Source organism: Hyperoodon ampullatus, assembly GCF_949752795.1.
Source record: "Hyperoodon ampullatus genome assembly, chromosome: 18".
Taxonomy (NCBI): domain Eukaryota; kingdom Metazoa; phylum Chordata; class Mammalia; order Artiodactyla; family Ziphiidae; genus Hyperoodon; species Hyperoodon ampullatus.
The window spans coordinates 36,427,959-36,453,446 of NC_136931.1; the positions used below are offsets into that span (position 1 = coordinate 36,427,959).

General features: G+C 45.3%; 1 protein-coding gene across 1 annotated transcript; it reads left to right on the forward strand.

Moving 5' to 3' along the window:
• On the forward strand, window positions 1–25,482 carry LOC307065963 (ATP-binding cassette sub-family C member 12-like; the record flags this gene model as incomplete). The annotated part of the gene is given in 14 exon segments (XM_079722989.1): window positions 1–119; window positions 2,847–2,881; window positions 2,884–3,001; window positions 5,314–5,461; window positions 5,750–5,983; window positions 7,287–7,460; window positions 7,870–7,902; window positions 7,906–8,017; window positions 11,430–11,557; window positions 11,561–11,578; window positions 13,973–14,080; window positions 18,875–19,150; window positions 22,712–22,783; window positions 25,357–25,482. Coding segments are annotated over 14 exon segments (1,701 nt in total).
• Window positions 25,483–25,488: the final 6 nt, after the last annotated feature.

Below are 25,488 nucleotides of genomic sequence, written 5' to 3' on the forward strand. Positions count from 1 at the left end.
ATGGTGGGTGATGGCCCCTGCCTTATCTCTGATCTGGACCGGCAAGGCCAGCAGAGATCATTTTCAGAGAGATATGACCCCAGCTTGAAGACCATGATCCCAGTGAGACTCTATGCAAGGTAAGCCAGGAGGAGGATTGGAGGGAGGTCCTGGGCAGAACTTCTAGGAATCATTTCCAGCCCATCAGGAGAGTGGACCCTGACCCTGTTCCCCATGCTGCTGCTCTATGTGCTTGTTCTTTTGTCTTTCCATCCATCCATCCATCCATCCATTTTTTTCATTTATTGACCATTCACTTCATGAATCCTCCTGTCCTTTGGTGAAAGGGAGACAATAACAAATGTTTAAGAGAGCTTTCCGTGTGCCAGAACCTGTTCAGGTGCTTTACAAACATCTTCTCATTCACTCTTCACAACCACCCTGGAGGTGTTGTGATTATCTTTATCTGATGGGTGAGTAAGTGAGACACAGCAAGGTTAAATAACTTGCACAAATTTAAACAGGTAGATTTTGCTTTGTAACAAACTGCCTCTACATTTAGTAGCCTGAAACAATTGCCATTTATTTAGCTTACAATTTTATGGGTGGGTCAGCAACTTGGGCTAAGCCTAGTTGGGTGATTCATCTGGTCTTGACCAGGCTTTCTTATGCATCTGCTGGTCAACAAGATGGTTGTGCTTCTGGGGGTTGACTGGCTGGGGGAAGGTGGGCCACATGGGCTATGAACCTCGACCAAACTAACCTGCCCTTGATCACATAGTAATGCAGTAGGTGGCCAAGAGGATGAGATGAAGCATATAGGCCTTCTTGAGACTCAGGCTCAGAACCGGTACACCATTTCTTTCACTGCCTTCTGTTGGCCAAAGCAAGTCACAAGTCAGCACAGATTCAAGTTGTGGAGAAATGTCTTGAAGGAAGGAGCTCCAAGGGTCTGGGATACAGGTGAAGAGAGAGAATTGGGTCAGTTTTGAACCACAGAATAAGAACTCAGGCAGCCTGATTTCCAAGCTCACATGCTTAACTATAACATCATATTATAATATTATATATGTATTCTTAACATTACATTAACTATAACATTATAGAAAGCTGCCTTTTCTACATGAGAAGTGCCCTATAGCTTGCCCTCTGAGCAGCAGAAGGCCAAGTGGCATCTTTATAATGAGGTGATACAGCACTGCTCTCTCCTAGAATCCATGGACCAAAGATACACCTGTGAGCCCTCTAAGGTGAGAGGTGAAGGTTGAAAAGTGAGGGCATGGTGCACCATCCTTAGCCCCTTGCAGAAGAGCTCTAACTACCCACTGTTTTGGCTCAATTTACAATTTCTTTGTGGATAGGAAATGTGGGATAGTGCTTAAGAGAATGATGGGACCCTGGAGTCAGCAAGAAGTAGGTTTGAATCCCTACTTCACCACTGACCAGCTATAAGATTTTGGGCAAGTACCCTAATGTCTTTGTGCCTTGACTTTCTTGTCTATGAAATGGGATCATAATATTTCTCAACTTCCTATCTCACTGAGCTGTTGTTAGGATTATATGAGGTAATGCATGACTTCATCATTAAAGTTACCCTTTAGGAAACATTTACTATGCACCAGGCACATAGTACCTTATTAGTATTATCTTAGCTTGGGTTCTCCCAAAAGCACAGCCTGAATCAAAAACTTGGATGCAGGTAGCTTATTTGGGAGGTGATTTCAAGAAGCAGGAGGGAAGATTTAGGGGAGAGTGAGGCAGGGAAGGAGAACATGGGGTGTGTCATCAATGTCACTGCTGTAGACATGGGGACTGGATTCTACTAGGTCCCCCCAAGAAGTGTAAATTTTCCACCCATAGGATGGGTGGTGGGGGCATTTGTCTGTGGGCTCCTGTACTCCATTAGTTAGGTTTTCTTCTCAGCAATTAGTAGATAACACTCTTGTGTCTCTGACTCTCATTCCATCTTAGATGGCTAGTTCCTCAAGGGCAGAAACATATCTCTTCCTCCTTCTTCATTGTTTCTTCCTTTTCTTCTTCCTCCTCTACTTCCCTTTCTCCCTCCTTTTACCCACCCTGTCCTCCATACTTATCTGCTAGCTAATATTTATGTAGCAGCTTACATGTATTAATCCTCACAATAAACCATGAGTTTGCCTCTAGCTCTTGCCTCCTTGGACAGCCTCACCTCTACTTTGGCACACTGTGCTCTGGCCCTCCCCATCCTCCTGAGAGTAAAAGCCAGGCGTCCAACTCCTCTGATGATCAGCTACTGGGTCTCCATTTCCTCATGCCAAATGGAGCAGGTACCCTCTTTCCCATGGGGTGGTCACTGGTAAATATTCAACAACTGGCTCACTAAAAAATTCCCTGGTTCATAGCATTTATCACTCTTTTGGTGTAAATTCTCCTACCATGGCTGATTTCAACATGATGTCACTAAGCGCAAAGTTGGGAACAGATGTATGGTAATAGAGCCCTATCCTGTATGGTATTTCCACCACAGACACCATAAACTTATATAATCTAAAGAACAAATACGAGTAAAATCTAGTAAAATAATCTTGGAAGCTATGAGTTTTGAGTATTGATTGCCTTTGTCTTTAAGATAATGTACTTACATTTATGTAATTTAATTTTTAATATAGGCTGTGTTTAAGAACTGACTTGCAGAATTCCTAAAAATCGAACAATCAGCTCTTGCAAGCTGGTAGGAGCTGGCCCAGCACACCGCTGCTCATGGGGCTGCTGATGTGAGTCACAGGTCTGAGCGTGGCTCTGGTTATCACTGTAGTTAAGAATTCCAGCCAGGGACTCAAGGCAATGACCCCAAAAACCTGGAACACCGAGTGTTTCACTTGTTTTAGGCTGGCACCCAACCCTGTGGATGACGCAGGGCTGCTCTCTTTGCCATATTCTCTTGGCTCACGCCAGTGATGGTGAGAGGCTACAAGCACACGCTGACTGTGGACACCCTGCCCCCAATGTCACCGTATGACTCATTTGACACCAATGCCAAAAGGTACCAGGATTTGTCTGGGTCATATCTAGAGAGGAGCCCACTTTGGGAAGGGACCTGTGAGTCCTTGTGTGTGCTCCCATTTCCCTTTGCGGAAATCAACGCCCACTGGTTGGGTGGCTGTTCTCATGGCTTATCTCTGAGATGAGGGCTGGGCTGACTGACCTTCCTGGTCTAGTCTAGGGGAGGTGAGTATTGGGGAGGTTTGGTAGGGAGAATGAACTTCTTGAGAGCCTCAGGCTGCAGGACCATTCTGGCAGGGCTATCAGCTATTTTGTAGGAGCACTGCATCAGGGCAAGAGTGGCCGGAATCTCACTTTGCTCTGTGCTGGCTGGACACCACCTGGGCTGCTTCTAGGCACGGTGTTGTATTTCACTTTAAAAATTGTCATTGGACTTAAAAAAATTTTTTTTATTTTATATTGGAGTATAGTTGATTAACAATGTTGTATTAGTTTCAGGTGTTACAGCAAAGTGATTCAGTTATACACATATATGTATCTATTCTTTTTCAAATTCTTTTCCCATTTAGGTTATTACAGAATATTGTGAGCTTTTATATTACAAAATATGTTTAGGTTGAACCAAATGAAAACTTCCAATATTTGACAATTTTGATTTGCAAAAACATGTATTTCATTGATTCAACCTAATTCAGATTCATTATAGAAATGTCAAAGTAACAGAAGTTTAAGCAGTGGAAGTATCCCCACTGTACTCCAGGCCCACTCCCCAGAGGTCAGCACTGTTAAATGCTGGTGTGTATCTGTCCTGGATTTTTTCTACTCAGATTAAACACACCCTGTGCTACCATCTTCTGCAGATCAATACCTCTTCTTCTTCCTCCTTACTCACAGGTCATCTTTTTTTCTTTGAACAAAAACTGAAGCATACTATCTCATGGTTAACCATTTTGCTATTTTCAGTGAAGAGTTTATAAAGATTTTTCCACAGCCCAAAACCTCAACTTCATTCTTTCTAACGGCTGCATTGAACTTCAAGGTTCATGTCTTAAACAATGGGGAAGATCTCATCGCCCTCTCTCTGCATTTGTTTCTTCTGGAATTCTCCTTTTCTTTGGCCTCATATGCTTGAAGGGCTGGGACTTATAATCATGCTCTTGCAATTGCTCCTACAATTGTCATCCCCTCATCTGTGTCCTGCAGAAATCTCTGTCAGTGGTAGTTTCCAAAATCTATAGTCTGGAGAAAGTTGCCAGGGAGCACGGAGGGAAAGGGGCTGGACTAGTGCCTGTGGACCAGGTTTTCCTTCTACCTCTCTGTCGGTTTTTAATGTTGCCTTCCGTCTACCCAACATCAACTTAGATCCTCTTCCCTTCTGTGCTAATGTTCTCCTGCAAAGGCTGACCCACCAAACACATGTTGACGACCTTAATAACGCACTATCTTCAGTCCATGCCTCTCTTCCAGACTCTGAGTTCATACACCCAGCATCCGACTGGACTTGGATGATTCACAAGCATCCTATATCTAAAGCTGCATTCTTGATCTTCAGCCCCGCCTGACGATGTTCCCTCTTCCCCCTTTCCCCATCTCTGTGAACTCTATTCCCACAGTTGGTCAAGTCAGAAAACTGGGGCTCCTCCTTTTCTCCCACATCTAATTCATCAGTAAGTCCTGTTGTCTCCCCTGACCACCTTTCCCTAAATCCAGTGTCAAGCCACTGCCACCTCCCACCTGGATGCCGATGGTCTCCCACTGTGGTCTCCCTGCTTCCGTCTTTGCTCCCCACCCCCATAACCCACTACCCTCACAGCAGCCAGATGTTCTTATAGATATGTAAAATGATCTTGTCACGTCGCTTAAAAGCCTGCAGTGGCTTCCTTTGCAATCTAATCTCCTTCCTGAGGACTGTGAGATCCCATGAGATCTGGCCCTGCCTTGCCTCCCCGTGTCCCCACACGCCTGTCACACTGGCCTCCTTTCAGGTCTTTGAAATGGACAAACTCCTCCCTGCCCTGGAGAAGATTTTTTTCTTGGTTTCTCTGTTGCCTCAGTGTTTTTATCACAACTGGTATTGTGCCAGAGACAGGCAGGAGGAGGAAATCAAGGCCCGGAAAGAGCCCAAATGACAGATACCAGCTTGTGCTGTGTCAGGGCTCTGCCCGCTGCCTTGCTCATGTCCCATCCACCCTCCAAAAGAAGAAGGGAGAACAAATGCTGTTCTTCTGAAACCACCACTGCCAGGGATGGGGGTTGTGCTAAGAATTCTTGCAAAGTTTTTTCCATCAGAGTAGCTTTGAACAGCAAGTGGGAATGTAAATCTTTTTCCTTCTTCCTGTTCTTTCATCGCAGATTTCGAATCCTTTGGGATGAAGAGGTAGAAAGGATGGGTCCCGAGAAAGCCTCTCTGGGCCGAGTGGTCTGGAAATTCCAGAGGACGCATGTTTTGATGGATATCGTGGCCAATATCCTGTGCATGATCACGGCAGCCACAGGGCCGGTGAGCGCACTGGTTCTTCTTCGGCCTTGTCTCCCAGGTCCCCAGACTGGCAAAGAATGTCATTAGTTACTTTCTCTACGATCTGGTGGGTTTAGTACGTTGTTGTTATCTTTGCGCTCCTTGGGGGCGAGTTTTCATAAAGCTAATCCTTGTCAAGCACAGCAGCAGCCACTGAAATTAATTAAAAAGTTTGCCTCATAAAGTCAGCTTGCTGACGTTATCTGAGGCCTCCTGTACCTACCTTGACCCCCAGCAGCACTCTTCTCTCTTCACCGCGCTGTTTTACAGATGATTCTCATTCACCAAATCCTCCAGCAGACCGAGAGCATTGCCAGGAAGGTCTGGGTTGGCGTCAGCCTGTGCACAGCCCTTTTCACCACGGAGTTTACCAAAGTTCTCTTTGGGGCCCTTGCCTGGGTCATAAATTACTGCATGGAGATCCGGTCGAAGGTGACCATCTCCACCCTGGTTTTTGAAAACCTGGTGTCGTTCAAGAGGCTGACACACATCTCTGTTGGTGAGGTAAGTTGGTCCAGAAGGAGTTTAACTTTAGGAAACTAAATTCCAAGTTTTCTGAATATGTGTGAGATGTACTTCCTGGATGGAATATCTGCCCCCCTTTTGGTTGTCAATATCCTGCCCATCATGTCCCATCTCCTTGCTAAATGAAGTGGTGGAGACTCAAAACACCAGAAGAATTCAGAGAAAGGAGAGCTCCATTCAAGCTGGAGAATTTGGAAAGGCTTCCCTGTTCCAGTTGGAACAGGGCTTAGGGGTGACCTCATCCAATCCCTTTGATCGTCAGTGAGGACACTGAAGCAGTACAGAGAACACTACAGCATTTAATAAAATTGATTGACTAATGGATCTGATGATTCCAACTGTGTAGTATTTGGGATGCCAAGTCCCAACAAAGACCATGCCTGTTGGACTTAGAGCTGACATTTTCTTAAGCCCTTAATCCTTAGCAATAAAATCTTCACCCTTTACACGAGAACATTTCCCTGGCCAAGGGAAACCTGGGTGGCGTGAAGTAAGGGAAAAGACTTCTTTCTTTCTTACACTTGTTCTTTCAGTTTGTTCAAAATATCCTGTATCAATTACGATTAGATTCAGTTGCATAAACCAAAAACCCCCAAAACAGTGGATTAAACCGGATGGATTTATTTCACTCTGTGTAAAAGGAGTCTGGAAGAGGATGATCCGGGGCTGGAGTGGGGACTTCCAGGCTTTTCTATTTTTCTTCATCACTACCTTAGCACATGGCTCCCATAATGGTTCAGAATGGAAGCTGCAGGTCCAGCCATCCCAACCATGTTTCAGAGAGCCGGTAGGAGGAAGGAGACTTCCAAGTTGAGTTGGCTCCCTGTAAGAATTCATCCCCAAAGTTCCATTCAGCACTTTGGCTTATACCTCACTGCCCTTAACATAATTACATGGTCACCATGCTTCCACAAAGGAGGCTGGGAAATGTGGTCCTTTTGCTGGGCCCATGGATGCCCTGATTAAGCAGGGTTGTGCTAATAAGGAAGAAGGAGATAGATAGAGCTATGAGGTAGGCAGCTGGCAACCTCGCCGGCATGTTCCCAGGTGGTACTTAAGCCTTTCTTCATTGGGATTCTCAGTTCTAAAAGACAGGCCTCTCCAAAGTCATACTAAAATGAGACCCACGAAACTCACCCTGTTGGTCCTCTGACAATTCTCTCCCCCTATAAGTCAGTTTTTCTCTTCCTTCCTCAGACCCCTCAGCCATTCCAAAAGCCTTCAGTTGAGGAAATGTTTAGGTGGCCCTTCCAAAGGCTGAACCCATGTGCTTTCTTTCCAGGTGCTCAATATACTATCAAGTGATAGTTATTCTTTGTTTGAAGCTGCCTTGTTTTGTCCCTTGCCAGCCACCATCCTTATCCTAATGGCTGTCTGTGTGGTGTACGCCTTTTTCATTCTGGGGCCCACAGCTCTCATCGGGATATCTGTGTATGTGCTATTCATCCCCATCCATGTAATGGCAGGTCTTTGCTGTTGTACTTCACACACACTCTCACTGAAGTGAACTTTGTGTCTAGGGCCTGGCCCTGAAGTCTGGGCCCTTACTTTGAGCTCACAAACAGTACAGTATTTTTACAACTTGAATTTGAATACCCTGGGGAAGGGGAGTATGCTTCTTCAGTTTGTCAAAGTCCCCAGCACTTTCCTTGCATCCTGGCAATTCATGCATTTGCATCATCTGCCCTGACCCCAGTCGTGTCCCCCAGAGCACATCAGCCACAACTCAAGGGAAGGATTCATCTGAGAATCTCGGGCCAACTTCCCTTAGAACTTTTCCTGACACTTACACTCCAATCCCTGGATTTTTAGGCCAACTGCAACTCATCAATTCTCTGAACACACTGTTTGTACCTCGATGTCAGATATTTATGGCTAAGCTCAATTCAGCTTTTCGATGATCAGCAATTTCAGTGACAGATAAGCTAGTTCAGATAATGAATGAGTTTCTGACCTGCATCAAGCTGATTAAAATGTACACCTGGGAGAAATCTTTTACGAATGCCATCCAAGGTAGGATGAGCAGTTGCTGAAAGAACCACTTACCCTGTAGAATGTGCTCTTCTAAGGGGTTCTTAAGGGTCCTGGGGCCGGGCATTCTGGAAGTTGGCTGAAGCGACCCCCGAGCTGATCTGTAGGCTTTTCAAAAAATTACAGAGATTTTAGAATAGACCCAGGCATCTCTTCTGCTGAACCCAAGGGCTCAGCAGGTGAGTGACATATGGTTTAGCCATACTGAGGTCAGTGAATTCTTGTACTGGTCAGTTACCTTTCACAAAAACAGTCCACTAAAACATTATGAGCAGGAGAAGAGCTGGCTCAGCTTGATTTCCTTGACTTGGAAGATGTCCACATGGACACACACACACACTAACACTTACACACATGTCCCCTCCTCGCCGGCAGCAGCCTCATCAGGATCGGATGTCTCACTGACTTGACATGTTTTGGGCAGATAAGAGAATGCATATATAGCTGTTTTGTTTTAAAGACGATATGAAGACTATTTCAATCAAATAAAAATGCAAATCTAATTGCAGGAATATTTACATAATTGCTGACATAGACTCAGGTGGTTGACCGGTTAATGATTTGAAACACCCTTACAACTAACTCTCTGGATCCACAATTACACTTTTAGACCAGCATGTAATTGGGCCTGAAGCTGTTTATCCACATTTTAGGAAGTGGCTTTAGAAAACCTGCTTTTGAGACTGCCAAAGGAAGTGCCCCAGGTTGGGATGCTGGCAGCCCTATTGTACCCTCTTTGAAGACACAGAAATACTTCCTCACACACTGAACTCACTTTAATACAATTTATTTGATGTGATTAAATTTGATTCCATTTGACATAATTCAATTTAAAACTCAATTTAATTCCAGTCAGTTTAACTCAATAAATATGTACCAACTTCCTACTATGTGCAAGGCCATGGGAGTCACACAAAATAATTAGGAAAAGGGTCCCTAGTTTTAAAATTGAAGGAGGATGAGTTAACTAAGCTCAAAAATAGCTATTAGTTTGTTGGCTCTACTTCTAGAATATATCTGGAATCTTTCCGCTTCTCTTCATTCTACTGTCACCCTAGTCCAAGCAATATCCTCTCCCTTCCAGACTATGGCAAGAACTTCTAGATGCAACCCCTGCTTTCCTCCTTCCCCCTAAAACCCATGATGCACTCAGCAGCCAGAGTGACCTTTTAAAAATGTCAATCAGATCTCGTCTCTCCCCTGCTGAAAAAGCTTTAGTGGCCTCTTATCACACTTAGGTTTTTTCAAATTTAGCTCTTTTGGATGAAGTCCAGATTCCTTCCGATGGGCTATTAGATCCAGCACAGTCTGGCCCCTGCTGACCTCCCGACCTCATCACATCTTATCCAGGCCTTGATACCTCTGCTTGAGCCACACAAACCTTCTGTTTTTAGAACAACATCCACACCCATTCATGCCTCAGGATCTCTGCCGTTGCTGTTCCCTCCGCCTGGAATGTCTTCTGCTAGATGTTCATGCTGACTTTGTCTTGACTTTGGGTCTCCTGAAATCAATGTCACCGACTCAAGAAAACTTCTTGACCACAGTCTCAAGCAGGTCCACTCCCCATTCACCTCTTAATCACTTCATCCTGTTCATTTCTCTCATATTACCCAGCACAGTTTATAATTATCTTATTTACTTGTTTGTTTCTTTATTGTCTATCGCCCCTACTGGAAGAGCCAAGACCCTGTTTGTCCCTATATTCCCCAGCACCCAGCACAGACCCTGGCCTATAGCAGACATCAGATTAAAATGTGCTGAATGAGTGAACATGTGAATTCATTATAGGATAAAATGGGTAAAATGCCACAAAAGAAACTGAGAGGAGCTCCACGGGTGTGAGAGATGAGGAAAAGCCTGCTGGCAGAGGTGGCGTTTTAGACAGGCCCTGAAGGATAGCAGGGATGTGGACACAGATGGAGCTGGGGAAGCCTCCTGGGCAGGAGCAAAGGCCTAGAGGCTTTGCGTGGGGAGAAGGAGGTGGCTGGTGTTCTTGAGGGGAAGGGCGTGTGGACAGCATGCTTTGGATCCCAACCTCTTAAGAGACAAGTCACTTAACCTGCTAAGCCTTTCCTCTACTGTCAGAAGGGCATAATGATGGCTTCTGCTGTGTCACACTGTGGTGAGAGCAGCCTAGGGAGAGCATGCCTGTGCAGGGTGCAGCCCAACACCTGGTCTGTAGTCAGCACTGAGCGAGAAGGGCTGTGACACCATGTTGCTAATGTGAAAGGGTTTTTGCAGAGGACGCTGGAATTGCCATTAAGGACTCTTTAAACAGCAGGGGAGGGAAGCTTGAATTTTATGTGTGAGTGGTGCGGAGTCATGGCCTCATCTGGACTTATGGAAGGGAGATGTGCTCTTGGGTTTTTGTAGCTGTTCCTGAGACAAAGGGCAGGGGCCTCAATCTGGCAGTCTTCAGGCTGCCATATGTGTTTTGTTTGGCCCCTACAGTACTTTAACTTTTTCAATTAGTTCCCAACATTTAAGAGTAGGGAGATGTCTCATAAAATTCCACATCTCAGACTTCAAAACAGTCTGGTGAGCCTGGGACATCCTCGCTCTGGTCTTGCTCTCTGCCCACTCCCTTCATTTACCTTACTTGCCTGACCCCTGTAGGCATCTGAGGGTATGACTCCTGACACACAGAGAATCAGATCAGAAGGGACCTTGGAAACCATCCAGCAATGGCAGCTGACACGCACTGAACCCCCAGTACATGCTGGCATTGTGCTCCGGGCTGTCTGTGCTTCCTCCCATTTAAACTTCACAACAAGAGCCCTTAACACTTATTTGCAGGAGAACAGAGCAGGAGTAATATGTTCCTTTTTTTTTTTTAATTGAAGTATAGTTGGTTTACAATGTTGTATTAGTTTCAGGTGTACAGTAAAGTGATTCAGTTATACATATATATATTATATATGTATATATATAATATATATATGTTCTTTTTCAGATTCTTTTCCATTATAGGTTACAAGGTATTGAGTATAGTTCCCTGTGCTCTACAGTAACTCCTTGTTGTTTATCTATTTTATATATAGTCGTGTGTATCTGTTAATCCTAGACTCCTAATTTATCCCTCTCCCTGCCCCTTCCCTTTCGGTATCCATACTTTGTTCTCCATGTCTGTGAGTCTCTTTCTGTTTCCTAGATAAGGTCATTTGTATTACTTTTTTAGATTCCACATATAAGTGCTATCACATGATATTTGTCTTTCTCTGTCTGACTTACTTCGCTTAGTATGATAATCTCTAGGTCCACCCTTGTTGCTGCAAATGGCAATATTTCATTCATTTTTATGGCTGAGGAGTATTCCATTGAGTAATACGTTTCTTAATGCTGGTGCTTGACAAGCAACATAAGACCACCGTGGACTGTTTCTATTTCACAGATATAAGGAAGAGGGAAAGGAGATTACTGGGAAAAGCTGGATTTGTCCAAAGTGGAAACTCAGCGCTGGCCCCCATTGCATCCACCATAGCCATTGTACTGACATTTACCTGCCACATCCTCCTGAGATGAAAGCTCACTGCCCCAGTGGTAAGCACCTCTTTAGAGCTGGCCTCTTCTGTACCCAACTCTGCAAGTGCCAGGTGGGTAGCTCCTCTGGCACTGGCATCAGAACACCCAATCATGGTGAGACAGAAAACAGCAGAATTCCACCCTGACTTCTAAAACAAGTACTTGAGCTGACTGGGAGCCGAGGAGAGCTTAGTAGCAATTCTTATTCAGTCTACAGCAGGGCAGGGATAGTAGTTAATGCTGGAACACAATTTTATGTTTGGACATTGAAACCAAGGAGCCCTTGGCTATTTTATTCTTATTTATCCATATATACGCCAAGAAGAGAGTTGGTGAAAGTTCTCCGGGTGGGAGAGGTGTCAGTATTGGGAGAGGCAGTGTGGTGTCCGGATCAGGGTCCCCCTCGTTTAAAGCCCGACTCCACACTTGCTAGCTATGACTTACAGCAATTCACGGAACCTCTCGTCTCGGTTTTATTATCTGTAAATGGGGTGATGACAGTCCCTTTCGTTGTGAGGATAGAAGTTGTCTTGTGAGGATAGAAGTTGTCTTACACAAAGCACTCGGTCAGCACCTCGAATGCGGTAAATGCTGCATAAGTTGTTGCTGTTCTCATTAGCCTTATGCTCAGCCAGGCCAGGCATATTCAGGTTGAAAGCCTCAGAAGGAGAATTGGAGTGAACGTGAGGGGCTCAGGACCTGAGCTAGAGAAGAAATGGCCCTTGACTGAAATAAAGAAACAAACATTTTGAATATTAAAGCAGTGTCTGAAGGGGAAGTGGTTGGAAGAAAGAACACAAAGGCAAGAAAAAGAGAGAGAGAGAATGAAATAAAAAAAGGAGAGGTATGCTCCCCAGAAAAGAATTGCACCAAAAATCAGGGATCTGGAGGGGAGTGTGAGGGGACATTTGAGAAGGCAGGATGCTCTTCTGGGGCATTCGTTGTGGCGCTGTCAATCCAATTACTGCCCCGTGTTTCTTTGGGAAATACTTTAATTCTCTTAGTTTCTTCACACACATTTTTCTCTCACACACTCTGGGGACTTGAACATAGCCACGAACCGAAAGCCAAAATGAACAGCAATGGTTGATGTACAGAATGAATGCTACTGGATTATTGTGGCTGCTGTCTACCATGCCAAACCAAAAAAAAATTTTTTTCCCAGAACACACCAGGCAAATTAATTTGAAACCAAATTAAGTGCACATTGTTAATATTTTTTAAAACAATGATTTAGAAGAAATCTAGACCAAGAACAAATTCCCTGAATGCGAGGATCGTATTTCTTTGGACTAAGAATCCCTTTCAGTCTCCTCCTCTGCCAGAGCCACATGAGTAGGAGGTCAGCCCTGAGGAGCTGTCACGTCAGGCAGCCCAGGGGCTCTGCTAGCCAGGGCCTGGGTTTCCTGAGCCAAGATAGTGCTCTATGACCTGGGGGAGCTGAATTCTCTTTGGGGATATATTTGGGACCAGATGTGATGAAGGGAGCATCCTTCATCATCCTCTTAATGAACTAACTAGAATTAGTTGAAGCCTGGGGGCCCTGTCCATGGGGCCCATTCAACAGCAGGAAGGATCACTCCACAGTTGTCGATGGAAGTTGTGTTTTTAATTTCTTAGATGGGTGGTTAGGGAGAGGCAGCTAATTACAAGTTGGACAGATGAGAAGATGAAAGCTGAGAGATGAGATCATGCCCCGTGTGGGGCACCCACAGAGCAAGGAAACTTGTCTTCATTGAGGCTATATGATATTATCCACCCACCAGGCAGGGCTCAGTGGGGAAGGCCCTAGTGAAGGGAGGTCATTGTTCATTGTTTTGGAAATGACAGTGGAACCGAGGCTCTCAAATTGGTCCCTTATGTGTGTGTGGAGACAGGGCATGGAGGCCAGACCCTGAGGGCAGGAGAACCAGCAACCAGCCTGGGCCAGGCACATCATTCTAGGGAGCTTCCACCTTCAACACTGGTCTCTGTGTGGTATGTAAAAGGATGCTCTATCTCTGAAGGGTCAGATGCCTCTGAAGCAACTGAGAGAAGGGGATAATTTAGGAAAAATCTGCATAGGTTTTTGAGCGAATGGTCTAGGCCAAATAAGGATATGGTATGGATGGAGATTTCCAAAGGCACTCAATTAGAGGCCCTTTTCAGACCTTATCCTCTGGATTGACAGAGATAAGGGGATATGTTTCCCACCATTTTGGTGAAAATCCAAACGCAAAATAGTTTAAGATGTTAATACCTTTAATTTGCCAACCCATGATTTCTGAGCCATGAAATGAGAAAATTTTTCCTCTGAGAATCCCAACTGTGCTACTGTTTCTCATCTCAGGAAGTTTAATCCCCACAGACTTAATGGTTCAAAGCCAAAGCAACATCCCATCCTGAATTCTATACCTCTCTTTTGTTCTTCAGGCATTTAGTGTGATTGCCATGTTTAATGTAATGAAGTTTTCAATTGCAATCTTACCTTTCTCAGTCAAAGCAGCAGCTGAAGCCAATGTCTCTCTAAGGAGAATGAAGGTATAAATAACACTGGGTGAGCAGGGAAGAAAGATCTCATTTTGGGGCAGGAAAATTCCCAGATAAGGGGAGGCTGTGTCAACCCATTGGAGGGCTGGGTCACTGGTTTGGTGGGTGTTGGGAGAAGACCCTCCATTCAGTGTTGGATACACAAATATGCATCAAGCAGGATACAGGCAGAGTATTATAGGTGGCCTGCCCTTTTAGTAAAAATGAGATGGAGTCTCCACCCAGGGAAATGATGTTCCTGACCCTCTACTCTTTCTCCAAGCCATAAATCTTAACTTGTTCCAGGAGTGGAGTTCAGTTTGCACTGAGCCATCTCCCCTTTGCCTACCTAGTTTGTCCTAGGATGTGTGTGGTGACAGAAGTAGATGAAGATGGTGGGGGGGGCACCATATTTATACACTCATTTAGTCATTTTATTTATTAATTTATTCATTCATCAAAGATTTACTGTGTGAGTCCCAAACAGGATCAACACAAAGAGAACCACACAAAGACACATTGTAATTAAAATGGCAAAAATTAAAGATAAAGAGAGACTATTAAAAGCAGCAAGGGAAAGCAACAAGTTACATACAAGGAAACTCCCATAAGGCTATCAGCTGACTTCAGCAGAAACTCTGCAGGTCAGAAGGGAGTGGCACGATATATTTAAAGTGATGAAAGGGGAAAAACTACAACCAAGAATACTCTACACAACAAGACTCTCATTCAGATTTGATGGAGAGTTCAAAACTTTACAGACAAGCAAAAGCTAAAAGAGTTCAGAACCATCAAACCAGCTTTACAAGAAATGTTAAAGGGACTTCTCTAAGCTAGAAAGAAAAGACCACAACTAGAAACATGAAAATCACAAAAGGAAAAAGCTTATCAGTAAGGGCAAATATACAGTAAAGGTATATGTATCAACTATGTATAAAATATGTATAAAATTGGTAGGAAGGTTAAAAGACAAAAGTAGTAAAATCATCTAAATCCACAATATATAGTTAAGGGATAACAAAACAAATTGATGTAAAATATGGAAAAACAGTACTTGTGGGGGAAGAGAGTAAAAACTCAGGGTTGTTAAAATGCATTTGAAATTAGGAGATCAGCAACTTAAAATAATCATATATATATATATATATATATGTATAGATTTCTATATGTAAACCTCATGGTAACCACAAACCATACATTTATAATAGATAAACACACACACAAAAAAGAAAGGAATCCAAACATAACACTAAAGATTGTCATCAAATCACAAAGGAAGAGAGCAAAAGAAGAAAAGAACAAAAAAGAACTACAAAAACAACCCCAAGACAATTAACAAAATGATGATAACTACCCATTATTACTTTAAATGTAAATGGACTAAATGCTCCAACCAAAAGACATAGAGTGGCTGAATAGATATGAAAACAAAACCCATATACATGCTGCCTGCAAGAGACTCACTTCAGATCTAAAGACACACACAGATTGAAAGTGAGGGGATGGAAAAGGCATTCCATGTAGATGGAAATCGAAAGAAAACTGGAGAAGCAATACTTATATCAGAAAAAAATAGACTTTAAAACAAAGACTGTTACAAGAAACAAAGACATTACATAATGATTAAAGGATCAATCCAAGAAGAAAATATAACAATTATAAATACATATGCACTCAACATAGGACCCACTTAAATACATAAAGCAAATATTAACAGATATAAAGGGAGAAATTGACAGTAGCACAGCAAAGGAAAGCATTGACAAAACGAAAAGACAACCTACTGAATGGAAGAAAATATTTGCAAATGATATGACTGATAAGGGGTTAATATCCAACATATATAAACAGCTCATACAACTCAACATCAAAAACCCAAACAACCCAATTAGAAATGGGCAAAAGAACTGAACAGAAATTTTTCCAAAGAGGAAATGCAGATGCCAACAGGCACATGAAAAGATGCTCAACATTGCTAATCATCAGGGAAATGCAAATCAAAACCACAATGAGATATCACCTCACACCTGTCAGAATGTCTATCATCAAAAAGAACACAAATTACAGATGTCGGGGAGGATGTGGAAAAAAGAGAACCCTCGTATACTGTTGGTAGAAGGTAAATTTGTGCAGTCACTATAGAAAACAACAGTGTAGAGATTCCTCAAAAAACTAAAAATAGAACTACCATATGACCCAGCAATTCCACTCTGGGGTATATATCTGAAGAAAACAGAACACTAATTTGAAAAGATACATGCACCACAATGTTCATAGCAGCATTATTTACAAAAGCCAGGATACGGAAGGAACCTAAGTGTCCATTGAGAGATGAATGGATAAGGAAGATAGTAGTACATATACACAATAGAATATTACTCAGCCATAAAAAGAATGAAATTTTGCCATTTGTAGCAGCGTGGATGGACTTGGAGGGCATTATGCTAAGTGAAATAAGTCAGACAAAGAAAGACAAATACTGAATGATATCATGTATATGTGAAGTCTAAAAAAGTAAAGCATAAAACCCTGAATATAACAAAAAGGAAACAAACTCACAGATATAGAGAACAAACTAGTGGTTACCAGTGGGGAGAGGGAAGGGGAAGGGGCACGATAGGAACAGGGGATTAAGCGGTACAAACAGTTATGTATAAAATAAATAAGCTACAAGGATATATTGTACAGCACAGGAATATAGCCAATATTTTATAATAACTTTAAATGGAGTATAATCTATAAAAACTTTGAATCACTATGTTGTGTACGTGAGACTAATATTGTAAATCAACTATATCTCAATTAAAAAAAGATTTACTGTATGCTTCCTATATGCAAGGCACTGTGGAAAGTGCAAATACAAGGAAGAGAGTCTTTACTCTTAAGAGCCTCCAGTCTAATACAGGACCAGGTATCCCAGTAATTGCTATATATAGTAAGCGTGGAAGTGATGTGTAGGAGGGGCAGATAAAGTGGTTTTGAAGTTGAGGCAAGGAAAGGAGAAGAAGAAGCACATTTCAGGCAAGTGAACAGTGCATTCAGACCTCTGTGAATTGATTGGAAGATCTTATTCACTCAAGTCTGAAATGTGGATGTCATTTTAAGCATCCTAGGTGCCTGTATCCCTCTTCTCCCTTACCATCCACACTTAACCAATCAAGAATCCTGTTGGGACTTCCCTGGTGGTGCAGTAGTTAAGAATCCTCCTGCCAATGCAGGGGACACGGGTTCGAGCCCTGGTCCGGGAAGATCCCACATGCCACAGAGCAACTAAGCCCGTGCACCACAACTACTGAGCCTGCGCTCTAGAGCCCGTGAGCCACAACTTTTGAGCCCGTGTGCCACAACTACTGAAGCCCATGCGCCTAGAGCCTGTGCTCCACAACAAGAGAAGCCACTACAATGAGAAGCCTGCGCACTGCAACGAAGAGTGGCCCCCGCTCGACACAGCTAGAGAAAGCCCGCGCACAGCAACGAAGACCCGATGTGGCCAAAAATTTAAAAAAACAAAAAAAGAATGGCACAGATAATAGTTAAAAAAAAAAAGAATCCTGTTGACTCACCTCCTGATCACTGTATTCCTTCAATTTTAAGAGGCACCATTTATGAGATTGGATTGGAAGGTGCACTGTTGAGTTATTACATTTTGAACAAAACACAGAGTTAACCTCATCACATTAATTGTGTAATGATACCCAATATCTTAGACTAGGGGAGCAATGCTATTTCTTGACTCCGCAACCTCCACTCTGTCCCTAGTGTCATCACCTTCATTCAAGACTTCATAGTCTCTCATCTGAACTATCACAGTGACTGAAGAACCAATTGTCTTTTTCCAATGTTGTCCTTTTCAAATCCATATTACACTGTTAATTGAGCTTTAAAATATTTGTCTGATCACTGACATTAACCTGCTTGAAATCCTTGTCCTTCACTCTCCAGGACTGAGCCTGAGTCCCCCATCAGCAGGTCCTCAGTTATGTCTCCACTTCATTTCCTATCCCCTTCCTACCTTGAGCTCTGGCCCTCAGTTATACTGAATGTCTTGTCTTATACCTCTCATCCCCCCAAACCATGCTACTGCCTGTTTTTGCTCATGCTGTGCCCTCTACTAGAAAGCTCTCCTCCCCTAACCCCTCCCTCATCTTTGCCTGTACAGCACTGTACAGACTCAGCTCAGGCATCAATTACATGGGCCTCCAGGATGCGGAGCCAAGTGTCCCATCTCTGGCAGTTACAGGGCTTTGTCCCTGTCACATTTCACTGAAATGATCTGTGCATGTTCCCATCTCCACCTGGACTGCAGTCTCTTTAAGGACAGGAAGCATGCCTTATTAATAATATTTGCATTTCTGCTGTTTACCCCAGAATCTGGCACAGAGTAGGCACTTGGCAGGCGTTTTGTTGAACTGAGCTGAGTGAGGACTTAGGAAGAAGACACAGCAGAGACTGAGCATGTGACCTTGGTTTCATAAGCATTAGTGTCAAGCAGTTAAGCCAACCACCAAAAGACTGGCAAAAGCTGGCCGTCTTGGGCATAAGGGTAAATTGTAGCTGGGATCAGCATTCTCCAATGTGGGTGACCCAGATAGGCCTTGTGGTTAAAAAGGCATCTGTTCTACATAGTATGAGCTAATAGACTATTTTTGCTGCAGCTTCTCCTTGGAGAATATCTTCAGAATACCTTTCCTGGATGTCCCAGGTAGAATTCCCAAGATTATGATTTGGGGTCATTAGAAGATATACTGGGATGATTCTTGCAAATGGATGACGTCTGCCAAGTTAATTTTGTTTCTTTACTCTTAGAAAATTCTCATAGCTAAAAGCCCCTCATCTTACATCACCCAACCAGAAGACCCAGATACAGTCTTGCTTTTAGCAAATGCCACCTTGACATGGGAGCAAGAAACCAGAGAGAAAAGTGACCTAAAGAAAGTGCAGAACCAGAAGAAGCATCTTCTTAAGAAACAGAGGCCAGAGGCATACAGTTTGAGTCCATCAGGTCAGGGAGTCACCAGCACCCAGGAGCAACGTGGCAGCCCCAGATCGGTTCTGCACAATATAAGCTTTGTGGTGAGAAAGGTGGGTATGTGTTCCAAAGGTGTGGCCTCCATCCTTCTTCCTTGTGTCACATGGCCATGGCCTTCTCAAGGCTGAATATAATTCAGTTTGAGCAGGAGGTTGTGGTGGGACATCTCCATTTCTCCCCAAATTTTAAAGCTATGCAAATGAACCCTGGAGACATCTCTTCAAACTGAGAGAATACCGTTGTCTTAGTGGTTGTATTAGTGTCGATCTTCAAATTCCACAGGAGTTGAGAGCCAGTTGCAGTGTTTAATGGACAATCCATTTCAGGTGGCTAGACTCAAACTGACTAGCTTTCATAAGTCTTTTCAGATTTGTTCTTAATTTCACGTTGGAGTCCAATAATAGATTATAATAGCTGACAGTTATGAGCAATTTCTATTTACAAGGCACATAATTAACTCATTTAGCTACCCCAATAACCTTATGAGGTGGGTGTATAGCTGCCCCACTTTATGACTGAGGAACCAGAGACACAGCACGTTAAATAACTCGTCCAAGTCAAACAGCTCGAAAGTGGCAGAAGAGGGCTTCAAACCCAGGGTGCCTGGTGTCACCATCTGCTCTTAACCACCAAGCAACACCGCTCTTGTAAAAAGCAAAATGAGTGCTACAAGCAGCCTAGGAACAGAAGCCAGCCAGATTCAGCTGGCTGCTCCCCTCCCCTTGGGATTGGAGGGTAGAGTCCTTAGAGCAGCTCTGCATTTGGGGAATGTTTGACCTTCTCTTGCACGTGGTTTTCTTGCCCTGGGTACTCGTCAGCTGTGCTCCCCGGATGGCAGTGCTGATTTTGCTGCAAAGGGCTCAGCATTAATCTTGTGCCTAATATTTTTATCTCCCATCTTGTTGACTCACCCTTTCCCCATGTGAGCACTATAGAGGGAGAGGTTCTTATGTATTATGTGATGCTAGGCTCAATAGCTGGTGTAGAGTGATACCTCTTGTGGCTCACAAGGCTCTCTGCACATATTCATTGGAAATGATATTTGGTTGGCTGAATGCAGTTGAGCTTGGCTCTCAGTGAAGTCCTGCTGTGTGCAGCCCACTTGCTTTCTCATCACTTTTCCCCGCCTATGACATGCAGCACCCAGATTACTTCAATCTGCCTTCAGCGTTGCTCCAGAGAGGACTCAGTGAACTGCTCTCGTGTTGTAAAGAAGCCTCCTCTTAGCCCTTCAATCGCTTTCCTCCTTTTTAGTACATTGGTGGCTCGTGACTTGTCGTCAAGGACATGGTCAAATATTTTGTGAAATAAGGTGAAGACAAAGGGTGCAGCACAATATCTTGGGGATGAGGGCTATGCCTCTCTAGCCTGGTGGACCCGGGTTCCAGTCCCAGCCACTCGCCAGCTGCATGGCCTTGAGCACATTGCCTAACCTCTTCAAGCCAGTTTCTTTACCTGCTCCATGGGTATTTTAATAATAGTACCCACTTCACAAGGTGGATGGAAGGACGGAAAGACACATCACGCACAAATGCTAAGTCCCCACGGACAGGAGCTATTGCTGTGGCCTTTTTCCTCTAACAATCATGTCCAGCTTAAGTGCTGCCCTTAAATGCCCTAAACTCAAGGCATCTATGTTTTTCCAAATTTAGTTCTAAGATCCCATTAGACCATAGCCTCCTTGAGGTCAGGGCACGTATCTGTGAACTTGTTCACAGTCGTGTGGCCTTACACTGAGCCCAGAGCCTGGCACAGAGTAGGTTTCCAATAATGTTTTCCAGATAATCAGAAACTCAGGGGTGCAGGCCTCCTGGATTTCCTGCTGAAGACAAGGATGAATCTAGAAGGCTTAGATCTGGCCACAAGTAGTGGACAGGACTCAACAAAGAGCCAGGTGTCTAGGGAAGCTGGATCCATCCCTGTGTCTCTTTGTCCCGAAGTCTTCATAATGCCCCGGTTCCTTCTAGTCCTTTTGGTGGAATTAAAATGGATCCACTTCACTTACCTGCAGCGCCAGTGACAGTAAAGGCAGGGACTGCATCTGCCTTGATTAGTTTTATTGCCAGTGCCTAGTGCAGTATCTGCTGTTCAGTAAAGACTTATCCAAGGGCTGAATGATGACAGGCAACAGCCCTCTTGTGCTGGGGGTAGCAGGCAGACGAGGGGCCCTCTGGTCTAGCTCAGGTGGGAAAGAAGCCACATTTGGCCCCGTGCTGGGCATCTTTGCTCTGAGGCATCACTGGGAGCAGGTCTCAGTGAGAATGTTCTAGTTGTTCCAGCTGCTGCATTGCAATATCTGCTTGAACACAAGAGTGGTCTCACCTCAGAGTCTCCACATGAACTCCTATTCTGCCAGCAGTGCCCCGCCCCCCCCCCCCCCCCCCATAACTACACGGCTCACTCCCTTGCCCACTCCGGGTCTTACTCAGACATCACCTGTAGCAGGCACTGTCAGTGACCCATCCGTGTGGCCTGGCCATCTTCCAACTGCCAGATCTGCATCTGTGTGCCTGAGGGCCCTCCCCACCACCCTCAGTAAACCAATACATCAACAGCCGAGGGAGCAGCTCTCAAACACTGACTGTTAGCTACTTATCCTGACTCCCTCAGCCATTGGGAGGACAAAGCCATGCTCAGTTTCCACAATTCCTTGAGTTTCCCAGCAGGATTGAGCTTCATTGGCCTCCTGTGGGAGCTGACCTAACAGCACTCCCTTGATGGGCCACCTTCCTCCTCCTGCACCATCCCCCTCCTCCCAGCTGGTGTTTTCTGCACCTCCCCAGCAAGCTACCTTCACTCAATTCCTTGCTTTGGGGTCTCCTTCTGGGAGAACTCAAGCTAAGAGGCCCACATATCCAGTAAGTCTACCCACCCCCATCTCCTCGCTGCTTTATTTGCTTCCATGGCATGTATCTGACATACTCCATATTTTACTTACTTATCTTGTTTACTGTCTCCCCAACTAAAACATAAGCTCCATGCGGGCAGACCCAGACTTTTGACTGTGATGTTCTTTGCTGTATTGTGCTATTCCTGGTGTTCAGAACAGCACCTGGCACAAAGCAGGCTTTAGCAATGATTTGTTAGTTGAATTAATAAACCTGAGGCTGTAGAAAAATCCATGAACCCAACACGCTGGAACAGCATAACCGCTCAGTGATTTCAGACTGAGTTGTGATGGAGGAAGGATGCTTTAAGAGGACTTTTAAAAAGCACCCAGCCTTCTGTACTTGCAGGCTGTCACTGTCCCTCTGGGTTGTGCAGCCTTTGACGTCCATTAGATTTACTTTCCTGGAGTCGCGGCACAGGACCACCCTCATGTTCAGGGCCTGTGTGTCCCAGAGCAGCGCAAGGCTGTTCTGCATCGGTGCTTATACATGATTTCTAGAAGCCCTCTGGGTGCTGTGCTGGGTTGTGCAGAGGAGGCTCTTAATTAAGACTGAGGCTCCTGCCTCCTATGAGGCCGTGTATCGGGGTTGGGGGGCGAGGCTGCAACTGCCACCTCACAGAGCCAGCAGTGCCCCACTGGTCCCTGCTTGGCCTGGCCAGTGCAGTTTGGTAGTGACCCTCTAAGAACTCGGAGAATGACTGTCTTTTTTCTGTTTCTCTGGTAGGGGAAGGTCGTGGGCACCTGTGGGAATGTTGGAAGTGGAAAGACCTCCCTCCCTGCAGCTCTCCTAGGACAGGTAAGCTGTGTGCTGGGCGTTGTGACGATGCAGTGGTTCCCTGCCGGCTGCGTTTGGGGCCCTGGGCTCGGCCACACTGGACTCTGTGCTCAGAGTTAACAGTGACGCCCAGGAGGTCAATGCACTTGGCAGTTCCAGGCCCATGGCAGGCGGGGCCGGGCCTTCCACGTGCTCTCCCCAGTTTGCCTCCTGAGGACATGAGTTAAGCAGCAATAGCTTCCTTGCCTGGAGCTCCATCTTGGTCAAAGGAAGCAATGGGTCATTAAATCCGTGGTTTTCTCATGACATGCTTGGCCTGTGCCAAATAGAAAGGCCGGCCAGGCAGCTTGGCGGGGAAAAACCCAGGAACCTGAGACTCTCGGTGACTTTAGATCCATCTCCATTTCCCCAGCGTCTGCCCTGAGCAGCTGCTCCTCAATGGAGGAGGAGCTGAATGAATGTGTGAACCAAAGCACACCTCGTGGTAGCAAGGGAGGGCGGGTACACTCTCCTCCTTTGTCTGCTACTTCTAGCTGCTTGACCCCAGGGAAATGGCCAAGCCATTCACTGTATCCACAGTAAATGAATAGTTCACAGTTGCCAAGGCTTCTCATTCCAAATGAATGAGAAACTTCCTGGGGAAAGAAATTAAGTTCTCTTTCTCTCCACTCTGTGTTCTTAAAGGGAAGGTTGGAGGGCTTCCCTGGTGGCGCAGTGGTTGAGAGTCCGCCTGCTGATGCAGGGGACACGGGTTCGTGCCCCGGTCCGGGAAGATCCCACATGCCGCAGAGTGGCTGGGCCCGTGAGCCATGGCCGCTGAGCCTGCGCGTCCGGAGCCTGTGCTCCGCAACGGGAGAGGCCACAGCAGTGAGAGGCCCGCGTACCGGAAAAAAAAAAAAAAAGAAAAGAAAGGGAAGGTTGGACACCTGGGATTGTCTTCGCCTGCAATAGAGACAGGGGGATGCTAGGCTCTGAAGAGCCCCTCCAGACCAGGGTGACTCCTTCTGGCCTCAGCTGACTCATTTGTAGAAAGAGTGACAACTCCTTCCCTGCTTGAAGGCAGAGGCAGGGGCTGAGTCAGGTGAGCTGTGGCGGTCCCTCAGGCTCCAGGATTCAGCGTGAGTGCCTTTGATCACCCTAGAGTCGGCAGGGACATTACAGGTGACCCAGCCCAATTCTCCACCTCATAACATGAGTCCTTTCCACTGAATCCTATAAGAGATGAGTCAGTCTCTGCTCAGATGCTTCCAGTGATGGGGAACTCATGATCTCTTTAGAGAGATTTGAGGTATATGGGAGTGAAATTTGCCTCCCTTTAACTTCTACCCTATGGTCTGCTCCTGTGGAATGTCCCAGAGAAAACAGAATCCATCTCCCATGTGACAGTGGTGGGATCAGGCCCCTCACGTGGTCACTGGCTTAAGTGAGTGGGCTCTGGACGACGTGGGTTCACCAGCAATCTCAGTCTCATGAGCATGGATAAGTCACTTAATCTCTCTGAGCCTTGGTTAGCTTATCTGTAAAATGGGGCTAAGGATGTTGTGATGATGATTAAATGAGATAACTGATATAATAGTAGTTACAGGACAATTCCCAGCGCCAGCCACAGTGATTAGCGTTTTATATGTACTTAACACAGTGCCTGGCATACACCTTATTCATTTTAGCTATTATTATTATAGTTGTTGTTGTTGTTGTTGTTTTATTATCATTCTCTCTTCTCCAAGTCTAATGTTCTCTATCCCTTAGACCATTCCTGAGGAGGAAAGGAGTCACATCCCTCGGCCACCTTGGCTATGGTCCTTGGCTGTCCCCAATACACTGCCACTGGCCCATGAGCACCAGCCCTGAGTACCACGGTCTGCCTCATACACCCTTTCCTGACAGCTACAAACATGGCACCACCACTAGCCTCTCCCGTTATCTGTAGAGGCTCACCATGAAGGGCCATCTTAAATGAACATGGGTACTCAGGGTCACAGATGGGAGCCCATGCATGTTTCTTAATTGGATTCCTCATTGTTTTGAAAGTTCAGAAGTTCCACATGACACTAGACTTTCCGATCCTCTTGAAAAATTAGAAACTCGCCACAGCAGGCTTGCAACCTTGCTTGGCACCAACTGTGCAATGGAGTCAAGGTTGCTTCCTTAGGATGGGGCATGCCAGGGCCACCATCCACAGCAGTGCAGGCTGTGCCCTCTCCCTGGGGGCCTGGCTGAGGAGGGTGGGGTCTAGCCAGTGCACCTGGGGGAAGAGGGAGCCTTTGCGATGGGTCTGCTCAGAAAGCATCTCATCCTAGCTGCACAAAGGTGCACGTATGCCAGCAGCAGCCCTGCAGCCTGTGCTCTCCAGAGCACAGGGCTCACCTCTGCCCCTTCTGGAACATTCCCACCTGGCCTCTCGCAGATGTTTGACTTTGAGACCCTTGGTCTGGACAGCCGGGCTTTGCAGTGTGTGGCAAGACAACCTGTCACCCTCTTGCACCTTCCGAATCAGTGCTCATACAGTAAGTGGGGGGCAAGTGTGCAATAGGCCCCTGAGGAGAAGGTGGCAAGGCCTGGCTCCTGAAGGTTCTCTGGTGTTGTTGCTCCAGATGCAGTTACAAGGGATCGTGGACGTCAATGGGACTCTGGCCTGCGTTTCCCAGCAAGCATGGATCTTTCAGGGAAATGTGAGAGAAAACATATTAGTTGGAGAGAAGTATGATCACCAAAGGTAATATTAA